The following is a 24,872-nucleotide window of genomic DNA, read 5'->3' on the forward strand; positions in this document are numbered from 1 at the left end:
CCCATCCCTGACTTTCGCCTCCCTCCCGCCCCCCATCAACCCTCAGTTTCTTCTCAGTTTTTAAGAGCCTCCCTCTCTAACTTTTTTTTCCTTCCCCTCCCCCATGGTCTTCTGTTAAGTTTCTCAGGATCCACATGAGAGTGAAAACATGTGGTATCTGTCTTTCTCCGTATGACTTATTTTACTTAGCATAACACTCTCCAGTTCCATCCACGTTGCTACAAAAGGCCAGATTTCATTCTCTCTCATTGCCAAGTAGTATTCCATTGTGTATATAAACCACAATTTCTTTATCCATTCATCAGTTGATGGACATTTAGGCTCTTTCCATCATTTGGCTATTGTTGAAAGTGCTGCTATCAACATTGGGGTACAAGTGCCCCTATGCATCAGCACTTCTGTATCCCTTGGGTAAATTCCCAGCAGTGCTATTGCTGGGTCATAGGGTAGATCTGTTTTTAATTTTTTGAGGAACGTCCACACTGTTTTCCAGAGTGGCTGCACCAGTTTGCATTCCCACCAACAGTGCAAGAGGGTTCCCATTTCTCCACATCCTCTCCAGCATCTATAGTCTCCTGATTTGTTCATTTTAGCCACTCTGACTGGCGTGAGGTGATATCTCTGTGGTTTTGATTTGTATTTCCCTGATGAGGAGCAACATTGAGCATCTTTTCATGTGCCTGTGGGCATCTGGATGTCTTCTTTAGAGAAGCGTCTATTCATGTCTTCTACCCATTTCTTCACTGGATTATTTGTTTTTCGGGTGTGGAGTTTGGTGAGTTCTTTCTTTATAGATTTTGGATACTAGCCCTTTGTCCGATATGTCATTTGCAAATATCTTTTCCCCTCCCGTGGGTTGCCTTTTAGTTTTGTTGATTGTTTCCTTTGCAGTGCAGAAGCTTTTTATCTTCATGAGGTCCCAATAGTTCATTTTTGCATTTAATTCCCTTGTCTTTGGAGATGTGTCCAGTAAGAAATTGCTGCAGCTGAGGTCAGAGAGGTCTTTTCCTGCTTTCTCCTCTAGAGTTTTGATGGTTTCCTGTCTCACATTCAGGTCCTTTATCCATTTTGAGTTTATTTTTGTGAATGGTGTAAGAAAGTGGTCTAGTTTCATTCTTCTGTATGTTGCTGTCCAGCTCTCCCAGCATCGTTTGTTAAAGAGACTGTCTTTTTTCCATTGGATGTTCTTTCCTGCTTTGTCAAAGATTAGTTGGCCATACTTTTGTGGGTCCAGTTCTGGAGTCTCTATTCTATTCCATTGGTCTATGTGTCTGTTTTTGTGCCAATACCATGCTCTTGATGATTACAGCTTTGTAGTAGAGGCTAAAGTCTGGGATTGTGATGCCTCCCGCTTTGTTCTTCTCCTTCAATAATTACTTTGGCTGTTCGGGGTCTTTTGTGGTTCCACACAAATTTTAGGATTGCTTGTTCTAGCTTTGAGAAGAATGCTGGTGCAATTTTGTTTGGGATTGCACTGAATGTGTAGTTAGCTTTGGGTAATGTTGACATTTTAACAATATTTATTCTTCCAATCCATGAGCATGGAATGTTTTTCCATTTCTTTGTATCTTCTTCAATTTCCTTTACAAGCTTTCTATAGTTTCAGCATACAGATCTTTTACATCTTTGGTTAGGTTTATTCCTAGGTATTTTATGATTCTTGGTGCAGTTGTGAATGGGATCAGTTTCTTTATTTGTCTTTCTGTTGCTTCATTATTAGTGTATAAGAATGCAACTGATTTCTCTACATTAATTTTGCATCCTGCGACTTTGCTGAATTCATGTATCAGTTCTAGCCGACTTTTGGTGGAGTCTGTCGGGTTTTCTATGTATAATATCATGTCATCTGCAAAAAGTGAAAGCTTGACTTCATCATTTTTAGATACATTCACAGGTATAGACCAAAAAATGAGAATTAAGGAATTAGTCCTTTGGGAAGACTGCTTTTGGGGGAAAATCCAATGACCACAAAGTCCCTAAACTAAAAATGAAAACATGAGGAGAGAATTTCTAAAGTGAGCCAAATACAGACCTTGGAATTATCAAGTTTTCTTAATTTGAATACTTATTTGCTCTTCATATTTAATTTCCCCACTGCAACCTCATTAAGATGAAGAAATAGGGTAATTATGTTTATATTTTTTTCATGATTTGAGGAAGCATTAAGAAGATTGTCTTGGTTTTTTTTTTTTTTTTTTTTTTTTAAATGGGCACCTTGGTGGCTCAGTTGGTTAAGCGTCCAACTCTTGATTTCAGCTCAGGTCATGACCTCAGAGTCGTGGGATCAAATCCCATGTCAGGGCTCCATGCTAAATATGGAGCCTGAAAAAAAGAAAAAAGAAAAGGAAAGAGAAGAAAAGAAAAGAAAGATAAATCAGCATCCCAGAGTCCGAAACTTCCTCTTGGCCTTCATGGTTTCTTAGAGTTTACCAGTAATCATTTCGCATTCACATAATGTCTATTTTTGCCTTGAGTCTTAAAAGTTGAACTCACCTTAAGAGACTTATGCCTTCATGTCTTCTTTCACCATTGCAGGATCTTTTGAAGGCACTGCTTACATATCAATTAGGTTTTTATTTTCAGTTTTGATATTTTAACCATAGGAACACAGAACTGGGTTAATCGTAACTCTGGATTCCATGTTAGACCCTTACCATTGGCCCATTATAGTGGCCTCCTTTTACTAAGTTAGTTATGTAGTCATTTCTAGTAATGTAGCAAATACCCATAAATGCACCACACGCAAGAAAAGTTAAGACCTTCATACTAACTTACATGTAGTCATGTGATCTTCCCCCTTAACCCATACCTTGTTCCCACATACAAGGAAACCATCATCCTGAATTTTGTGTTCCAGTACCCTTGCTCTCCTTTTATGTCATTTTCCCTTATCATACCTATTTGTTAATACGTACACATCACATATATGCAAATGTGTATATATTATAATTATACATATAATTATATGTGTTTTTAATTTTAGTTGTTTTTAACTTTTAAAAGGGCAGTATGCTATATATAATTTCTTGGTACTTGTTTTCCTTAATACTGTTTTCTAAGATTCATCAACCCTTCTATGTGTTGCCGGAGTTCATTTGATTTTACTATTTCATTATATTCCATTGGGCAACTACACCCTAGCTTATTTATTTACTTTTCTGTTGATAACCTTTTATGTTGAATCTATGTTTTTGCTAACATGAAAAGGGCTCAAAATGGCCTCTTTTTATTCATTTATATATTTTTTAATTTTTGTTTATTTTTAAGAGAGTGAGTGAGCATGGGGGAGGAACAGAGAGACAGGAAGAGAATCCCAGGCAGGCTCCCTGCCATCAGCACAGAGCCCGACAGAGGGCTTGATCCCAGAGGGCTTGATTTTGACCTGAGCCAAAATCAAGAGTCAGACACTTAACCAGCTGAGCCACCCAGGTGCCCCCATTTCTTCTCTTGTACAAGGGATGTAGGGTATAGGGTATAAGAATGTTCAACTTAAGGAGAAAATGGCAAACTCTTTTTCAAAGTTTATTGCATGAAATTACATTCTTACCATCAGTGTTTAAGAGACATTCTGATGATCCATATCTTTCTAGTATTTGATATTATAGGATTTCTCAATTTTTGCCAACCAAATGGGAATAAAATGGTCTTTCATTGGGGTCTTAATTTTCATTTCTCTTGGCTAGATAATGTCTGTATTTAAAAATCACTTCTCTTTCATGGTATAATCTGAAGCAAATAGCTGATGAATAGCTCTACTCTTCTTTTTTATTATTATTATTACATCTGCTCTAAATCCTGTTCTTACTGTCCCTTATTCTCTTTGCTTCCTCTAGATCGTAAAAAACTCATTTTAAATCTTTGTATTTTTTCACGCCACACTTTATTTTAAACTTGAGATTAATATTCTTTTCTTTTCCTGTGTCTCCAACCGTCAACTTCTGTCATGTATAGCACCCCTTTAAAAGTGTGTCAGAGGACTTCTAGTGCATCCACATTAGCTTACTGTTACCATCCCCATTGTCGTCATCATGACCACCCCTGCGTGAGTCTCAGAATGCTTCTTTACTACCCAGTCTCTCTCCTCAACAGTCTGAAGCTGTTTCATTCTAATGGGATGCTCCTACCAATTTGAACAAGATAACAATATGGAAGTATCTAGAATGCTGCCATCATAAGTTATTCACTCAACAGTGTTTCCACTATTTTGGCTTCAGGCTGAGAAAATCATTTTCTCGTCCTTCTCTTACTAACATAATAAAATATTTAGGATACTAGTTATGCCCAATGTTCTATCCTTTGTTGGTTAAAATTATCAAAGGCCAGGGTCACTTTCTTAGGAGATTTCTCTCACTTTGATCTCACTCATTGGCTTTAAAATTTTTTTGTTTTAATGTTTATTTATTTTTGAGACAGAGAGTGGAGGGGAGGGGACGGTTAGAGAGAGAGGGGGAGACACAGAATCTGAAGCAGACTCCAGTCTTTGAGCTGTCAGCACAGTGCCCAACACGGGGCTCGAACTCATGAGCCGTGAGATCATGACCTGAGCTGAAGTCGGACGCTTAACCGACTGAGCCCCCCCAGGCACCCCTCACCCATTAGCTTTTAGATTTACATGCATGCTAAAAGTTTCTGGTTTTTGCCTCCTCCATCTTCTGAGGCATGACACAGAAGGGCAACTTAACAATGTGTGAAATATACTTGCTTTGCAGAAAGAAATTCCCAGCAGATGCTGGCAATGTGAAGTGCCCTACTTACTGCTTATGGATTCTCATCACCAATTGTGAATTTCGATCTGGTTGCTGGAATGGCCCAAAGTATCCTCCAGTTTAGTTTTCTTTTTTTTTTTAATTTCAAAGTCCCTGGGGCGCCTGGGTGGCGCAGTCGGTTAAGCGTCCGACTGCAGCCAGGTCACGATCTCGCGGTCCGTGAGTTTGAGCCCCGCGTCAGGCTCTGGGCTGATGGCTCGGAGCCTGGAGCCTGTTTCCGATTCTGTGTCTCCCTCTCTCTCTGCCCCTCCCCCATTCATGCTCTGTCTCTCTCTGTCCCAAAAATAAATAAAAAACGTTGAAAAAAAAAATTAAAAAAAAAAAAAATTTCAAAGTCCCTTATTCCACACTTCTGCTCCTTTATGTATGGATTTTATTCACTTTTTCCTTCCTGGCATATGGCATCACTCCTTGCCTAGAATTTGTCATTTTGGTGCAGAAAGCTAATCCTGTGTGTTAGGACCATCTAATAGAACTCTATTTACTTACCCTATATATCACACGGATGCCATTTGCTACTGAAAAATGTATCTCGTATACATGTGAATCCTTCGTTTTCTTCCCAATACATTAAAAAATTGCAGATCTGTTGTAGTTTTCTTGTGGTCTCAGCATACCCTCAACATGTGCAATCAATGGAAGTTCAAAGTCGTTTATAGGTTTGATGTATATTCCAAATTGAGGCTTAATAGGTCCTAAAAATCACAAATTTTAACCTGATTGGAGCAAATCTCACTAAATTTTCATGGAAAGATTTATTAAGTAGTTTATTTTACTTAAAAACTTTTGAAAAAAAAATCTGTCAGCTAGAGCTCTAAATTCCTGAAGGAATTCTAAAAGCAAGCATATCCTATGACTTTTATAGCTTAAGAGCATATATCATTATAACCTAAAATGACAATTTTTCCGAATATATTCTTGATTTCAAGGGGCACGTGGGTGGCTCAGTTGGTTGAATGTCTGACTCTTGGTGTCAGTCCAAGTCATGATCTCACGGTGTGTGGGTTCGAGCCCTACATTGGGCTCTGGGCTGGCAGTACAGAGCCTGCTTGGGATACCTCTCTCCCTTGCTCTCTGACCCTCCCATGCTCACTTGTGCTCTCTCTCTCAAAATAAATAAATAAATAAATAAATAAATAAATAAATAACCTTTTTTTTTTTTTTTGTAACTTGTTTCTTCTTGCTATTTTTTTTTTTCTTCTTGGTATTTTTAAAGGTAATAAAACTTATATAGGAGATCATTTAAAACTCTCCAGTAAGAGACATTTCATATTAGTGTTCTAATTTGCTTAAATAGTAAACATGCTTGTTACTTGATAAAATCCCTATGCTTCACTTCTCTTTTTTTTTAATTTTTTAATGTTTATTTATTTTTGAGAGAGAGACAGACAGAGTGCAAGTGGGGGAGAGGCAGAGAGACAAGGAGGTACAGATTCCAAAGCAGGCTCCAGGCTTTGAGCTGTCAGCACAGAGCCCCGCGTGGGGCTCAGACCCACGGGCTGCGAGATCATGATCTGAGCCGAAGTCAGACACTTAACTGGCTGAGCCATCCAGGCGCCCCATGCTTCACTTCTAATTACTAATGCAGAAGAGTGAAATATTACATTGGTAATCTTAGAGGGCAGATAGGCCAAAAGTCCTCTGTGTTTAACATGAGATACATAGTAGTTATGGATGACCACAGATTTGCCTTGCAGATATGTTTTGCTAAAGTCATTATGGGTTCTTATTTTTTTTTTTTTAATTTTTTTTTCAACGTTTTTTATTTATTTTTGGGACAGAGAGAGACAGAGCATGAACAGGGGAGGGGCAGAGAGAGAGGGAGACACAGAATCGGAAACAGGCTCCAGGCTCCGAGCCATCAGCCCAGAGCCTGACGCGGGGCTCGAACTCACGGACCGCGAGATCGTGACCTGGCTGAAGTCGGACGCTTAACCGACTGCGCCACCCAGGCGCCCCCATGGGTTCTTATTTTTAAAATTCCTGGTGAACTGATTACCTGGGAGCCAAGGTGGCATTAGCACCTAGCAGATAATCCCCCACCCTCTGAATAAATAATTCACATCTTTGTTTCTGGGGGGCAGCACACTACTGAACACCTTTTCCAAAGAGCAAAATTGTCACAGGTCTGTGTGCCCTTTACTTTCTCCTTGGCAAACCATGTTGTCAGTCTTATTCTGAATTGGAAAGGGTGAGAGTCAATATTTGTTGAATGAACAACAGAATATTATTGTGTGGGTAGGAGGATCACATTCTATGCCTTCTCTCCCACCCCCTCTTCATCTCTCTACTCAAAATACAGGCAATCATCGAATTGAAAGCATTTTTTCTGATTTGTAGCTTATATTTAATTACTTGCCACCATTCACTTCACTGATACACTGAGTGCTTGCCGACCGTAAGGAATCTTTAGAAAGGCTGGAACGATCTAACATTGAAGAACTCAAGGTTTTTCACCTGCCATAGCTATTGGTTAGTGACAGCTTCCTTTGGTCAACCATAATAATAGGAGCAGTTGAGATGTATTAAATGCTTATTATTTTCAGATGCTTATTTCTAAGTGGGAAACCGTTAGCATATGTTAATTCATATAATCGTCTCAGGAGCCCTGGTCCTCTTTTTCTTATTCCCATCTTAAATATGAGGAAAGGGAGACCCAGAGAGGTAAGGGAACTTGCCCTAAGCTAAACAGCTAATAATTGGCAGCATTAGGATTTGAAGCAGACCCTCTGTGTCCTCATACAATTTATCAAACAAAAATTTTAGCTGTGGGAATTAGATTAAAATGTATGCATGGATTACTATACCTCCTTTATCATTTCTGGGGAAATAACTCAAGATAATAGAATAGTTTACTTATTTTTCTATTAAAGAGTAATATTAGCAGCAGCTAGAATTTCATTTCCTCTTTTGGATCAATTACAATAAAAATGAATTTAAAGGATTACAAGATGCACTTTGATAATGGACATGTTTTCTGTTAATTTTATTCACAATTATTGCATGTATCCGTATTACTTAAAATGGCAATTTAATATTTTGATTTTGTAAAAGCACAGCATCATTTTCTTGTAGGTCATGAATTCATTGGTCATGCCATCCACGTTTACTGTATCTGACACATCCATTTAAACAATGTCGGTGATAAATTAATACCAATGATTTGGTGTTCTACACAACATTCTTTTGTACCTCCTGCCTCAACATATTCTAATCCTGCTGACTTTTTTTTTAATGTTTTCCATGTATCAGAGTTGTCATGATGAGGAAGATGATGATGGTGAAGAAGAAGTGAAGAGTTTTGAAGTAAGATGGATCTTTCTAGATTTGTCTTTTTTTTTTCTACTTTGAAACATTGTTTCATAGCTTATAACTGACATTTATGTTTCTTGCTTCATGGCTTACTGCAGCTTATTGTGTCAAGGAACTGCATGTCAGAAGCTGGATAGACAGATCTGAGTCCTAACATTTGCTAAAGTTAAGACCAAGGAACGTAGAGTAATGAAATAATCCAATAAAACCCATATGTTCAGAATGAGTGTTCCTGAGAACCTTCCGAGATGAGATCACTTCGAATTGTTCTCATCTCAGTGAATGTTGGGATCTGAAATTTCCAACGGACATGTGAGGAAAATACTCACTGAAGAGCAACATGACATCGAGTTTTTAATTAAACCCTCGGTTTGATATTTTCTTCTGAATTGAAGAACTCCTAAAAGATTCAGCCTCTTTTGACTTCAACCCAATTAGGTCACTCATTTCCTGATCATATGTAGCTGGTGGTGCAGAACGCAGTTTGCTTGCATGAGGTAGGAATGCGTATATTCCTAGGGCTACGTTCTATTCTATGATTATTTTCTCAATGTTCTCAGCTTGTAAATAGTAGAAAGACTGCTCAATATCAGGTAGCCAGAAGGGAAGTCAGTATTATTTTCCCCCTTTGTTTAGACTTGACTTTTGTTTTCTATAGAAAAAAAAAAGGAGTTGTTGCTAACCACCCCTTCTCTGTTTCTTTTTTTTTTCTCTTTCTTTTGTTTTTCTTTATAGAATTTTCAAAAAAAAAAAAAATGAAGTGGAAAGAAACAGATTACATTATTTGTTTTTTCCTATTACATACCTGGATTTTGAGCCAGAAGTCTGTAAACAGATTAGTAGCCAGCAGTCGGTCCTTAATTACAGTGGTCCCATAAAAAGGTAGAGGTTGAGGGGTGGACAAAGAGTAGTGTCCCTTCCAGAAGCAATTCGATACAGCATCTCTGCAGCATTGAAGTCAATGTGTGGAAAGTACGAAAACTAATCTGAGAATACCCTGTGACTGTTGCTGACTAAGATGCTGTAAGATTAATTTTCCTACATGACACTATAATCTTTTCTAAAGTATATATGTTCTGTTCTCAAATCCATCTTTATTGATAAGAAACTGAGGTAAATTCGAATGAGCTCTGAGCAGCAAATAATACTGTTTTTTTCTGAAGTGCACACCATTTATGGTCTGTCAGTTGTCTTCCGAGCAATTGTTTATTGCTATTTTGCTTCTTGTCCTCATCCTTCCTTAAGGTCACAGGATCCCAACGCAGCAAGGTAAAACTATATATATATGTGTGTATTTGTCTGGGTCTGAGTTTCGGTTTCTTGTGACATTTACCTTTGTTAGACCCAACATCTTGGATTCTTTTGTAATAAAAGGTCTTGCAATCTTTCTACGAGTTCGTAGCTCTAATGCAATTGGTCCCTTCGGTGCCCGTTCCTTGATGCAGATTTATTCTTGCCATTCCAATGACTCATAATTGAAATGTTATCCTACATGTGAACCCTGGGCTGCATGCTGGGCTGGGGTCAAAGGCCAGCCGTTTAGCTGATTACCTTTCAGCTAAGGGTCTTTCAGTACAGCATTCTGGCCTCATCCCTCTTGATGTTTCTTGAATACGAGTCTTGTTACTCGAAAAGAGACGCGACAAATGGCATTGCTGATGAGATTGGAAGGAAGCCTGCTTTCCCATTGTGCTCGTAATATCCCTAGTTAGTAATCAGAGAGGCTGTTCCACAATTTTAATGTCGATTTCAGCATTTCATTACAGGGAACAACTTGATGATTACTTCTATCTCTTAATATTTTGAATAACTGAGCACTTGGAATGTTATCTAACAAAAAAACCCATCTTGATCTAGCATTACAACCATTTTCCTTTGTTATGAACCCTGTTAAGCTTACATATTATTTTCATGACACTAGTTCATAGGAAAATTGATTAGAACATCCCAGGGAAAAAATACCCATCATGGCTTTAGTTAAAAAAAAAATTACTGTTAAAATGAAATTATAATGTCATGAAGAATCTATTTAGAAGAAACAAATGATAATACTTTAACTCACTGTTATATTTGGAAGAATATATTATTCGTACATTATGATCCTTATAAATTTAAAAATTTGAGTTCATACAGCTGTCAGATTTAACTCTAATTGGATGGATATAATATAGTTAATGACATGTAAGATATGACAATAATATATTCTGGGCTTAAGTAGTAGGTAATAATGAGTGTGATACTAAGCTGGTATTTATGTTTTTATCACTGATTATCTCAGGTATAATGCTTGTGAATTATTGAGAGTTGAAAACATGAAGGGACCTCCTAGCAAAAACCAAAGATTTGATTTCCTAGCACTAAAGTTCATGCCCCAAGAGTGTATTGATATCTGTGGGATACGGGCAGATAAGGAAGGTCAGGAATGTGTTGCTGGTTAAGAAAACCATCTTACTTTGAGAGAGGAATACAGTTTCAGGGAGATCTAAAAGCAAATCCGGTTTGGTAAATAGGGTCGAATCTGGTGATTCCTTATTCAAAAAAGAAAAGTTCCCTATTCAAAACAGAAGTCTAGGAATGGCTAGTGGTGGAATCTGTCTAGGATTCAGTCAGGTCAGACCGAAGACAAGAGATCAGGTGAGGCATGGAGCCTGACCTGAGGGAAGAGGTTACGTGCCCTGGACTAAGAATGACTGGCAGGACATTCAAATACTGGTGAAGCCTGGCAATTAACCATAGGAAAGAAGATGTAAACCCCCAGGTATAACTGCCCCCCCCCTCCGAAACAGGATTTTAAAGTTGCTTATGATTGCCATTTATTCATGTGCATAACCATAGACAAGATGTGGGAATGTTCACCTCTTAACCAGATTTTTTACTGTATTTCCATGTGATTCAGGACCGTAATTTATTATATATGCCTATTTTGCATAGCATGCTACTTTTCACAAAATACGTACTCCATGAGTAAGCAATATGAACTCTTACCAATTTGAAAAAGAGACATGAAAGCAGTTGCCCATGAAGATACTCTTGTCTGAGGTTGACTCTGTGATACTAACAGAACCACTGAACATTGACCAGACAACTGGATTATTACTTTTTCTTTATGAATTTAGTAATCTCCCAGACTTTTTACATTGAAGTGTCTGGTTGTTTAACATCACTTAGAGATAGTCTAGGAGTGGAAGTTTTCATCCAAGATACAATAAATGTGAAAGCTTATTTGGCTGTTTCAATAATTCTTAAAACGAATGATGTTAAACAAATTTGGGAATAACCTAAAGTGTGTGATAGTTTAATTTTATCCCCATAACTGACTAATTATTAACATTTGGTGTATTTCTACTTAAATTCTTCATCTGTAAGTATTCAGTGAAGATACTGAGAAGAAACTAGGTCTTTTTAAAAGATGGCATTATAGGGAAAATTTTCATGCAGGGGTGAAGTAAAGTTTAAGAAATGTTAAACACAGGAGGTGGGGACTAAAATGCTGAGTATTTGACAGCTCTTTTCTTTTTCCATCACATGTGTGTTTTGCTGATACGATTATGTTAAAACTTGCTTGATTTAACTTGATAATTCAATTCCCTGCTTCATCAATAATATACGTATTCTCTTCCTGTAACTATTTAATAATTTTGTTGCATATTTAGTTTATTATATATAGCTCTTTTTAGATTTGGGACTACTTCAATACTAAAACTACACAAAAGGACAGTTAAATCTTAAGAAGAGGCCAAGAGTAACTGAAAGGGAAGAAATGTTTTAGCAATTACTTGAGATGCTTATTACTATAGTTGAACACTTTGTTTAGCTTTGGATTTTTCAAATGCCAAAGCAAATAACAATAATAACAAATTAATAATGTTGCAGGTCAAATGACTTCATTTCTCTTGAGCATGATGGGTTTTTTCACCTAGATGAACAAAGAGATTTGGTACCAAAGTAAACCACATTTTTAAACTATGATTTTGCAAAAGACACAGAAACGTCCCCCAGATGGCTGCTGCTTTTCTAATGCTGTTCTCTAAACTCTGAGCGTGTGGCATTAAATGCTAATTCAATGGAAGGATTTCTGTGGAATATTAAGGTACTATAATATAGATTTATTTCTTAATAAAACTCCAAATTAATGACAGTGGAGCTTAAGTAAGCCAGAGGAATGGAGCATTAACTTGCCTTCTAAACCATCTTTCTCAAATATTAGGCAAGTTGCATCATCCTCTGGCAAATGCCCAATTTCTAATTCACAGATGAATTCTCTGCTGAGTCCCCGAGGTCCTATTATTCTGTACTATTGATTAAAGAGAATTGCTACTCTCTTAAATGCTAAAAATGCCTATTCCAGAGTTGATATTCTGTATTAAAAAGCTTTAGGAGACTAACTTGTATCCCAGATGGGCCTCAGGCATAACTAAAATATCATCGTACCTGCTAAAGAATTCAGACCAGTACCCAGCTCATATTCCAAAATATGCATCACTGAGTGTGGAAGAATCCATTTAGGCCCAAATGTCTTTAAGGTCTGATGCTATATAGCTGTACCCAGTGATAAAATTGCCTTTGTCTGGCCCCTCCAATGATCTAATTTTGAATAGAATTCCATTCTTTGGCAGTCCTGCAAGAATGAATTGGCTATAAGATGTACCCTCCAGCAGCTATATAATTCGATCTTTGAATGGGTTCATTTAATTCTGTCCATACGAACAAAGCAATTTAAATTAGAAGGGTTCCCCAAGTCTTACCAAAGACAACCCTTAAATATAAAAAGTCAAAGATATAGCTTTGGATCTAGAACATTGAAACAATGATTCTTTTTATCAGGTAAACTTATAGTTGCCTTGTTTCTACCGCAGAAGCACCATGGTACCCAAAACGCAGGCTAAAGTGTTGAGTTGCTCATTGTACTACTGAATCATAGAGAAGGGATAAGGAATTTTGATGGCCACTGTTCTCATGTCTCTGGCTGCATTCCACTAACGGCACTGTTATATACTGAAATCATCGATCTCAAGTAATACCCCCATGTCTTAGCCCAGGTTCCTTGGAAAACAGGGCAAAGAGATTATGTGCTAACACTTTATTGGGGTTGAGGGGTGTTACAATCCCAGGGAAGGTAAGAGTGGGGGCAAAAGAGAATGGATGATCTAAGGAAGGAGAGAGAGCAAATACAAGATAGTGCATTCTTGAGCTGACCACAGCTATTCAACAGTGGTGTCAGATGGCCCTAGAATGACCGTATGCATCTTGGAACAGTGCCTAATGGGGACGAAGGATGAGCACTGGTTCTGTCCCACCTCCTACCTGTTATTGGTTACAGGGGCTTAATTTCTTCATACTTCCTGATGATAAGCAGATTTTTCATGCACCCTTTGGAAGCCAAAGCCAGCGTGGGTCCAGCCGTGTTCAGGCACTACAGCCTCTGTATACATGGGCGTGGGGCCTCCTCAGTGGGTGGTAGTGATGACAGGAGCCAGGTTTCATAACCACAGTAATGCTGTGAGCCGTTTCTAGGGCCCACTGTCTCAGAAGTATGGCAAATTGCCAAGTCTTGGAGAGAAAGGGGTATGGGGCAGGATGGAGTACAGTCCTGGTATGAGGAAAGTTCCTAGAAAGCACAGTCCTCTATATTGTATATGGTGACTCGTGCCTATTGGGTGTTGCACCTAAACAGCAAACTGTATGGAATATACATTTACACATATAATTGTGCATTTTTGCTACGCATGACAGTTTGACTTCATGTGCTGGTGTTTTAAAAATAATCTCAGTTGAGGTTTATGCTTGACTGCATTATGTACAGCAGATGCGTAACAGCAGAATCAGTCGAATGAGCCACCTGTATTTGAATCCCAGCTCTACCAGCTACCTGTGTGATCTTAAGCCTCAATTATCCTGTCTATAAAATGGGGCTGATTATAGATTCTATTTCATGGGACTGTGGTAAGGATTGAATTAGTTCACACATATAATACACTCAGAACATTGACTATCACATAACAAACTCTATAGGTATTTGTTGTTACTATTACTTTTAATCAATTCTACCTTCGTATAAAATCAAGCCGAGGAAGCCCTTAGAGAAACTTTCCCAGGAGGGTGAACACAGAACTACACAGGACAGGAGACCTGGGTTCTCATCCAGGTGACCTTCAGGGGTCATATTTAAATTACTCTGTGCCTCAGCTTTTTCTGTTTTGAACTAGATGTTCTCAGGGGTCACACCCAGCTTTAAAAGTGTTGATTTGCTTTTCATGGGTGAGTGCTTTTAATTTTTCAGGGAAATCTCATAATTCATCTAAATGCAAGAATATGGATAGAAGCACGCAAACTTTTGTTACTTTTTCTTCCAATCTTTTGTGGAGGAGTGGAAAAAAAATAAACTTCATAGTTTTTAGAATAGAAATGTCACATTAAAAATGTTTTGTAGAAAATAGCTTAGCTTCTGTACGTATATACCCGTCTCTACCTTTTTGGTTATTGTTTGTTTGTTTGTTTCAAGTTTTTATTTAAATTCTAGTTAGTTGGTATTCAAAGTATCACACAATTATACCTGATACAGTTAGATAAAAAAGGGAAAAGCGTTGAGGGATAATAGGGGTTCAGGGGCACACGGAGCCTTCTAAGAATGAGATTAATCCAGAAACCCATGCCTTAGAGTCTTGCTAATTTGCTGGAGTTGGTCAGCATTACTGATTACGATGAGCTTTCCAGGAGTCCACATTCTATCACATAAATTTCACAGTTCACTATATCAATAAAATAAACATAGTCCTCTTCTTTGGGAGAAACAAAAATTCCTGAGGATCTTCGTGAAAAGGACAGCATGTGATATAATGATAAAGGTCTTCAGAAATTCAGTATAAGTAATTATTTGAGAACATATACAATAAAGTCCAGATGTACAGGTGACATCTGAAGGTGGCTGAGCACAGGATAAGTACCCAGAGTCTGGAATAACAGAAGGACTGTGTATCCTTAAGACAGTCTCCAGAAAAAGCCCTCTCTCCGCTGAACAGGTAATATTCAAGACTGTATCGAGTACATCTGTTTCTCAAGAGTTGATCTGGGGAAGGATCAGTAATCATTTGTGAAAACTTAGAATTATAGACCCTTAAAACAACTAGCACTGAGAGAAGTCAAAACCCAGATAATGAGTTGTCATGATCCATTCTATGATAAAATGTATTCTAACTTCTCCCTTTTCCCATTAATTTTTCCAACACTCTGGGACCTTCATGATCTAACCATACCTCCATATTATTAGAGACCGCCAATCACCTTATTTTTCTTGTTCTCTCTTTCATCAGGCTAGTGGGACTGCATAGCATTTCCTTCTGTCTTCAAGGCAGTATTTGATGCTTTTAAGGCTTAAGCAACCAAATGGGTAAATGAATGCTGTTCTAAATCAATTTTGTGCTCAGGACAAACCACATTCCCTCTCATGATAACTTAATCTAACATTGCTAATTTGATACCTTCTGATTTTAGAATTGCTCATTCTCCCCACCCACCCCCCACGCCACTTTATATTTTGTTCATGGAGTTTTTGTGTGTGTGTGTGTGTGTGTGTGTGTGAGATGTAGTATACATTTTGCCAACAGGTCCCTGAAATAGATAATTATTTCAATGCGGCTGGGTTTTATTGCTTCAGCATCATAGTGGTTAGTTCTAAATATGCTGAATCCAAGGGAAATAATATTTCAACAAGTATGGGAGTATAAATGCTAAAGGAAGAAGTAAGCCATAATCATACCATATAGCACATCTAAACTTCAGACCTCCAACACATTAACTGAACGACATTTCTCTGTTTTAGTGTTTCTGTCATCTCTGATCATCTATTAATAAAAAATGTGGCATTTAAAGTTTGCTTTGGGTGAAAGCATACTTTTCTTTTTCTTCATTTTTTTTTTGTTGTTGTTAAAGAGAAAACATTAGAAACTATGCCCATCCTATTGAAAAGCAGAACTTTGGAAGATTATTATACTATTCGATATTCAGCAACAAAGAGAATGGGTAATAAAGGTACAGACAGCAAATGAAATGAGCTAAAAACCACAGTTTGACAATGAGTATTTGTACGTGTATAATTCTTTGACCAAGTACCGAAAATGGACGAAAAGAGACGTCCACGTTGTACTAGCTTTGTAGCTCTTCACGTGAAAAGATAGCATTTGTAAAATTTCAGATCAGTTGTACATGCTACCTGTTACCACACTGTTTAGTTCTGCAATTCATTCCACACATTTCCTTGAACACCTGTGATGTGCAGGGAACATTACTGCGTCTGTAGTATATGAATCCTTGTGGTTAAAACAGGCAGACAAGTCTCTTAGCCCCTGGTCTCATGGAGACTTTCTTCTCGGAAAGTCCATATACATTCATTTGATTTTTAAGAAATTAAATTTAAAGTTTATAAATGTGGGGGGCCATTGTTATTAGACAGAGTTATAATCTAAAGTGTTTTCCTAGGACTGCAAGTTGACTCTTTATAAATGTGGCCAACCTACAGTTTCAGAAACTGGAATACTGAACAAAAATAATTGAAATGTAGAACGTGACTCCCAGCTAGATTTTTGTGTTCCCTTAGTCGGAGTTGGCCTGTTTGTGTTGTAAACCAAAGGGTTAGCATCTCACTGCCTTTTGCTCTTGCCCCCATAGTCACCCAATTGAGTCTTCTAAATTTCCGTCTTCTTTTTCTTATAATGTTGAGATTCAACATCACCTTGTAGGTTGTGACTACTCTTAAGGTGCCAAATAAGAATAGGTAAGGTTGACTTATTATGAAATTATGGGAAATATTTATAGAAAGAGTTCAGCTCTTAGAAAACTCAGAACTAGCCTCTACATGCAGCTGAAGAGGAAAACATTATGAAAACCTTTTCAGCAGTTGCTGAATGCTTGGAAATGCAAAGAGAAAAAACAAAAAAAGGCAAGCCAACTGGGCTCCTGTGGCGTTATGTACTGACTGTAGCTGGGATGTCCACGCGGCCCCAAATGCCCACATAACCGAGGAGGGTCCGTCAGTTTCAGTGTAAAAGTTTTGCTCTCAAAAGGCTGACCTACTTTACTTTAAAATATCTTTCATCTCCATCATAGGGATAAACTATTTTATCCATCAAGAAGCAAGGGGCAGTTGTAATTTATTTATTTTTTTTTAAGTTCCATATTTTTCTCCTATAAGACAAGTTGTTGAAGAACTGAATGGATGATTTTTTTCTTCAGGCCTTTCAATTCCCCTCCCCTCCCCCCCCATCAAATGCTAAACGCAAGGCACTCTAGGAAAAAATGGAAGAATCTTAATATTTTATTACAAACTTCAGTCATACTAAATGCAGTCATGATGTTGAATACTTTCATTCAGTGCCTGCTGTTTATTTGATCATGGGTCTGATTTATTACCACTATTGACCTTGAAAAGGTTCATAGCAATCTTCTGAGGAAAACAGCTGATAATTCCTGGTTGCTCTTGGTAATCAGAACTTTTTGCCTAGGGGAAAATTGAAACTTTGGACCTCCTCCTCCCCACAATCTTCTTTTGTAACCTTAGACAGAATGATTTAGAGACTGAACTTAAAGTAGAAGGTATAATGTTTATTTAAGACTCAGTGGCAGTTTAGGCAGAATCTGGAATGGGACAGGACCCTACTCTTAAAAAGATGCTTTAAAAAGCTACTTTTCGGGTGCTGTTTCCCTGAGTAAAATTCTTTAAAAAGACCTATCTTCAGTTTTCTTAGAAAAACTAATCTGCAGTGAGGTTGAAATGAAATAATTGTCTTTCTTTCCACATAATCCATCATTTTATTGTCTGAAAACTTCCGGGTTTAGCTTTCAAGGTTTTATTTTATTACGCTGTGATAAAATTTCCAATGGAGGGATTAAATTACATACCCAGGAAGCACTTGTCAAAGGACAAAGTACCAGAAAGAAATAATATTAAATATCTTCCGAAGAGAAAGCCTCCAACTCAATCTGACAAAGAAGAAATTCAAGCCTAGAGGTTGACCTGATCCCTCCTTATGAAGTATGGCTTTCCTGCTTCTAGATCAGTGTATCTTTTTTAGGTCGGTAGTTGTATCAGATGAGTCATCATCTCCCCTGAAGTATTTATTAATATTGAAATTTAGATGCCGTGTGAGAAAAATGAGGGTGATCTCTGCCCAGGGAGTTTTTTTTGTTTTTGTTTTTGTTTTTGTTTTTTTTAAGAAGGCAATTGAATATTCTGTCTCTTGATCCTCTGACCTTCCTCCATCAGGAGCGATTTCAGTTACTGCAGAGGATACCAGGATCTAGAATGTATTGTGTACATTGTTCTGGCAGATCTTCGAGCTGGTCCACCTACTTTTGTAGCACAAACAGCAAAGGGTTTTCTATTTTTTTGTTCGTTTGTTTTTTCCCCCCTCAAGAATATACGGCATGCTGCTATCTTCTGTCTTCTTTGGGTTTTTCCTGATGACTGTCTTCATACATTTTATTGGGTTAGTAGAAGAATCAGTCTTTCTAACTCCCTTGCCTCTTTAGTAGATGAAAATGCTAGGGTGGTTCCTTAGGCCAATAATGTCTTCTCGCTGTCTTACTGAAAAAGTCTTCCACGAAAGGAATTGGTTACACTGGGAAGCACAAGTGCAGAGTTCGGGAAGAACGTGAAAGATTGTTGGGTCTAAAAGGAGGGATCAAATGTTGCTGTGACCAATTTCAAACCACACCTGAAGAGCAGGCGAAAGGGTCTGTCAGTTTTTCTGAAACTGTGTTGTAATGACAATATGGTTTTGTGTGTCTGTGTGGTTTTGTTTTCGTTTTGTTCTTGACTTTGCAGGAAGAGGTTTAAACATGAAGGCAACCCTTTTAGATGTTAGCATGGCTATACATATGAAGCAAAGCTGCCTTTTTTTTTTCTTTTCTCTGCTTCCATTTAGACCTATCACATAATTTAAGAAAAAAAATAAAACGTTAACCACAGGAGCTCTAACTATAGTGTGAAAAAAAACCCTGATCAATTTTGTTTTCGCAGCACGATATTATCAAAGATTTAAGAAACAAATTTGCCAGCCTCGGCGAGAACTCTCTGGTAACAGCATAAATGTCTGTGTTGGTTGCTTTTGATTTGAAGGTTTCTTTTTTTTTCATTTGTTTGAGCCCATTTCTTCCCCCCCTCCTCCTTTTAGTTTACTTTCTTTTTCATATTCTGTAACTAGCAAGCCTTCATTTTTTAAACCTCTTCCATCTTCCTGTGTCTATTTTCCGTACTTTGGATGGAAAGTTTATGGCAGCAAACTGTCACTCTGGCTACTTCTGCTGCGGCTCTTCCTGCTCTTAGGTCATATATGTTTTGGCCGTTGTGTTTATGGACATGATACTAATTGACTGTTTCATGTCCCATTGACTAAGCTTCTCTACCACGCCATTTGATGGACTCGCTGTCCTAGGGCTCTATGCAACTTCCATTTTGCAACTTATACTGCTTAGTTCCGTCTCAATTCTCCAGCGAACTGGATAGCTCAAGTGAATGATCCTACCAGTCTTGAACTTGCTGTGCCTTTATATTTTATTTTTATTTTCTTCTTTATGTTTTCAGTGGTAGTCTCAGTGGAAAAGAACCAAACCCCAGCCATTGCTCGAGCAGCACCATGCAGTATCGTTTGTTACCACCCGAGAATACAAAATATAAAGGCACATTGCTTCTTTTATTCTTGGGGGGGGGGGGGGTGACCGGGGAGATGCGTATCCTAAGTCCGCTACTTAGTTGAAGCCTACCTTTTTTATTCATATCCGCTTTCAATTTCGCTTAAACTCCAACACGTCTCAGTTCATGTTTTCCTGTCATTTAGTGATAACTTGCAACTCGAGCCATTTGCTGAGCAGTATCAAGTTATGGCCATGGCATGGGAGATGATTAAAAACGTGACAGACTTCTGCACAAATGTATCGTTCAGAAAGTGCACGTTTCAGTGATGAAGTTCAGTACTTCAAAACTGTGATACAGGCTTTGGACTAATCCAACAATTAAAATTGAGAAAATCCATCCGGATAAGCCAGTACCAAAAGTATACCAAGAAAAATATAAAGGGCAAAACCGAGAGTTGAATATTGTTAACATCTGTTGAATAATATTGTTGGTGTTGAAATGGTCCATGATGTTGTCATAGAGCCCATACATGAAGAGATGACTGAAAATATGGTCTGTAGAAAGCTGCTGTGCTTCATGACAGCCGCAACATAAATGGTTGGGATTTGTGTTCAGGAAAAAGAAATGGAGAAGCAGAAGCTTCTGTACCAGCAAGCCAGGCTCCATGACCGCGGGGCTGCTGAGATGGTGCTACAGACCATCAGTGCCAGCAAAGGTGAGGCTCGCTGCTCCCCTCACACCCCTTCAGTCTCTCGGAGCACCCCTCTTTAACTCCTCCTGATTTATCTAGTCCCTGAATCTCTTGTTCATCCCTAGGTCAGGTGACTTCAGAAATGCAGGCTCTCATTAACCCAGTCCAATGTGGATTTTTTTTTTCAGAATCTTATTCAAATATTTATTTTATTTCTGGTCCTTAAGTTTTGGAAATTCTGTCGTGACACAATAAATCAGGGGTGGGTCAATGTTTTCGGTGAGAGGCCAGATAGTAAATATTTTCGGCTTTCCTGGCCGTGGGTCTCTGTCACAACCCTTCGACTCTGCCATAGTAGCATGGAAGCAGCCAGAGACAATATGTAAACGAGCCGTGTGGCTGAGTTCTAATAAAACTTTATTAAACACCCCTCTCCCAGATCGCTAAGGTATTTCTCTTATTCTATTATTATTTCTATTTCTGTTATTTTTATTATTGTATTTCTAAGATAAGTAGAGGTGGATAATGTAAAAGTAAAATAGACTAAGGGTAGACAACTGGTTGGATTTAAATTTTTATCGTTATTGGGGCACCTGGCTGTCTCAGTCCATAGAGCATGTGACTCTTGATCTCAGCATTATGAGTTTGAGCCCCGTGTTGGGTGTAGAGATTACTAAAAATATAAATGAATAAATTTTGTCATTATTATTTGAGTGACTTACTTCAAATTAGGCAGTCATCCTAATAAAGCAATACTATAAACACAGTAAGATAAAAAGTGCTAAAATGAAAATTATAAAAGTTGTTCAAACATAATATGGAGGGGAGAGGGGGTGCCTGGGAGGCTCAGTCAGTTGAGCACCTGACTCTTGATTTTGGCTTAGGTCATGATCCCAAGGTTGTGGGATTGAGCCCTGCATTGGAGCCTGCTTGGGATTCATTCATTCATTTCTCTCTCTCTCTCTCTCTCTCTCTCTCTCTCTTCTCTCTTCTCTCTTCTCTCTTCTCTCTTCTCTCTCTCTTTTCTCTCTCTCTTCCTTTGCCCCTCTCCTCTGCTTATGTGTGCTCTCTCTCAAATAATATATATATATATATATATATATATATATATATATATACACACATATATATATATATGTGTGTGTATATATATATATATATATATGGAGGAGAGAAGGAGAGAGGAATTTTCCTTAAAATTCTAGGTAGCCCTTATTTTTTCAATATTACTTTAATATGCACAATTAGTTTTAAATCTTGACAGTTTTAGGTGTATTTAAAAATAAGTTGTTTCTGTTTTTTTCTTCAATGTCCTCATCTAGTTTCAATTCTTAGATAAATTCCACAAGATTGAGTAAAAACACTGCTGGCAAAATAAGCATTATTACTCGTTTAGTATTTTTTGACTTGTAAGTCAGTCAGTCCTACTCCATTATACAGATTTGTAGGGGGGGTGATAATAATTTTAGAAGTATACGTTTTGAGACAGAAATGGTTAATGAAGTGGGTGAAATGATATAAGGAACGCCATTTTTTATATTTTTAAGGTGATACTGGACCAATGGTAGCGGCGACTTTGAAACTTGGAATTGCAATCTTAAATGGCGGGAACTCCACAGTTCAGCAGGTAAGATCTTGAAGCCATCCACAGAATGTACTCTTCAAACAGAGGGACCCTCTTGTCATCCCATTGAGTTATTTTAGTCATCCTAAAAGCAATATTGGTTGTACAACTTTTCATTTCTGTGTAAAATAATGCCTTTATTTCATGGCCATCAGTCCCAGCATTCAAACATGTAGATAGCACCCTGCCATGCGGGGCACTGACTCTTGAGAAGTCCTATCACATGGTGTGCAACCTGCATTTCATGTGAACTAGCATAAAATGGTTTGTTTTAATAGTGGGGGGAAAAGTTAATATTCTTACCTCAGGAGCCTAGTTTGGCGATATGTTTTACAGTGTTACATGTCTTACAAGTTGATTCTCAGGATTTTGTGGTATATTTGGTGAGAAGCCTATGTCTTGGTTAACATGGAAACAGAATACACTGTTTAAAATATTTTTAGTTGTAATTATAGTCTCCCAGGGCATGAAAAAAACCTCTTCCCAGCCAAGTTTTGTAGTTATGTCCTGTTAAGAAGTTAGACATGATCTGGGCTGAATTTTAATGACTTCAACCAGTTACGACAAAGGGTATAATCTCTATATCCCACTGAAGGCCAAGGTCTGTGAGTTTGTTAGAATCAGAATGTTTGAGTGATTTAAAAAACTCTCAGAAACAGGCTGTCACAGGCTCTGTACTGCACACCCCTGGGGACACTACTCACATGGCCTGCAGTTGTGGCCGTGAGCTCAGAAAGAATTCTTACACTAATTGAAAAACAGCAAAACAAAACATGAGTTAAGCAGACCGTATTATTCTTTTTTTTTTTTTTTTTTTTTCAACGTTTTTTATTTATTTTTGGGACAGAGAGAGACAGAGCATGAACGGGGGAGGGGCAGAGAAAGAGGGAGACACAGAATCAGAAACAGGCTCCAGGCTCCGAGCCATCAGCCCAGAGCCCGACGCGGGGCTCGAACTCACAGACCGCAAGATCGTGACCTGGCTGAAGTCGGACGCTTAACCGACTGCGCCACCCAGGCGCCCCAAGACCGTATTATTCTAAAACTAACATTGATCTCATATTTTTCTATACTGGCTTCTGTATGAGAAAAAACAGTTTATGAACATGGAACTAATAATTATTCTTTCTTGGGTAAGTTTTGGCAAGGCAGGGAGAGCGCTACCCTGTTGGAAGGAAAGGAAGGGAAGGCTAGTGAAAACCTTGGAATCTTTGACTTCAGGTTTCTGGGAGCCCCAGGATCATGACAGTGGGACAAAGCCCTGTATATGTTCCCAGAAGATCTTTGAGTCTAAGGAAAGCAGAGAAAATATGAAGGTTGCCTTTTGGGTTGGTGAAGTTTGGGACTAGGTTAAGTTAGCAACACAGAATAGCTGAAAAATTCGTTTGTACACTTTTCTCAAATTGTGTACTCTATTTTTTTTCCTCCTGCAAATATAATCATAATTTTGGACTGGAGGAGTACATAATGTCATCTGGGGTGCTTAACTTTTTCTTTTTAATGCCTCTGACAGCTTAGTGAGGCGTCTGGACTCCTCTTGGTTTGACTTTTTTAAATCACAAAGTAAAACGACACCGTTTCTAAGAGAAACCAAAAATACTGAAATGTGGTTTTCAGAGCATTATAAACACATTTTTTAGTAAATTCATTTGTGCTTCTTTATGAACTCCTTAAATGAAAGATGTAGTACTTGGTCTAATTATTGAGAAGAAATGGTTTGTCCAGGTGATGTGAGATGAAAATCTCTGGAATTTCTATTGGTGACACCGTCAGAGTTACTGCTAATCTGACCCGTGTTTGTTGCTTACATTAATAGTTGAATGGAACGCTAAGTTTCCATCACAACTTTGTGAAAATAATGATGTCTTTTTTTCCCCCATCCAATTTACAGATGTCCTGTTTTCATTTCTATAGTAAATGACTACATGATGTGAAAAAAAAAGAAAATCTAAAGAAAATCTATTTAATCTATTTAATCTCCCCATAATAGTTAACAAATTCCCCTTGATTTATGTTTTACTTTAAAAGTTCTTAATGATGTAGCATTTAGATTCAGAAATCCTTGGAGTCAGAAGTAGCTGTGAGAAATCATATAATATATGCACTTCCTGTCTATACAGGCCTTTTCTTTTTTTCTGTAAACCTTCAGGTACATATTCTACCGCCCTGCTTTAATTCTCTGAGCTACATTGCTTGTGTTTAAAAGATCTAGGAATTAATAAGTGCTACACGTTTTATTAGACCAGTAAGTTATCACACTCCCCAGAAAATGGCTAGGTGTTTCGTGTTCCTATTTTTATGTATGTGTACATACATACATACATACATATGCATATACTGTGTGTATGTGTGTGTGTGTGTGCGTGTGCACAGCCTTGACATATTTGGTAGCTGTTAGTCAAATCTTGGGGGGAAAAATGACTACCAAAACTTACTGTTTGGCTAAGTCCCGTTCAGACAACACTGGTGATAGCAATTATTCACATCTATTCAAGATTCAGAGAAGAGCAGTATCTTTGTTTTCTTGAAACCTTTGGTGTGCCTTCTATCATTTTATCATCTTGTATGTACTTCTTGTTTGAAATTTCCAACACTTACTTCATCCACATTGAAAATAGCTGTTTCATTTTAGTATATAATAATAAGTTAAGGGGCACCTGGGTGGCTCAGTTGCTTAAGCGTCTGACTTTGGCCCAGGTCATGATCTCAGGGTTCATGGGTTCGAGCCCCAGGTAGGGCTCTGTGCTCACAGCTCAGAGACTGGAGCCTGCTTCCGACTCTCTGTCTCCCTCCCTCTGCCCCTCCTCTACTCGTGCTCTGTCTCTGTCTCTGTCTGTCAAAAGGAAATAA

At 38.1% G+C, this 24,872-nt stretch overlaps 1 protein-coding gene across 4 annotated transcripts in view; it reads left to right on the plus strand.

Moving 5' to 3' along the window:
• The window catches only part of RYR2 (ryanodine receptor 2), a 768,107-nt gene that overhangs the window by 669,149 nt on the left and 74,086 nt on the right, over positions 1 to 24,872 (plus strand). For 3 of the 4 annotated variants that reach the window (XM_058696266.1, XM_058696262.1, XM_058696265.1), the window contains 4 exons: positions 8,019 to 8,072; positions 9,324 to 9,347; positions 20,323 to 20,422; positions 21,946 to 22,025. In XM_058696266.1, coding sequence (XP_058552249.1) covers positions 8,019 to 8,072; positions 9,324 to 9,347; positions 20,323 to 20,422; positions 21,946 to 22,025 — 258 coding nt within the window. The remainder of the gene's footprint in view (positions 1 to 8,018; positions 8,073 to 9,323; positions 9,348 to 20,322; positions 20,423 to 21,945; positions 22,026 to 24,872) is intronic. The other variant, XM_058696264.1, reaches the window with a different exon arrangement.

Source organism: Neofelis nebulosa, chromosome 13 (assembly GCF_028018385.1).
Source record: "Neofelis nebulosa isolate mNeoNeb1 chromosome 13, mNeoNeb1.pri, whole genome shotgun sequence".
In the NCBI taxonomy this organism is placed as follows: domain Eukaryota; kingdom Metazoa; phylum Chordata; class Mammalia; order Carnivora; family Felidae; genus Neofelis; species Neofelis nebulosa.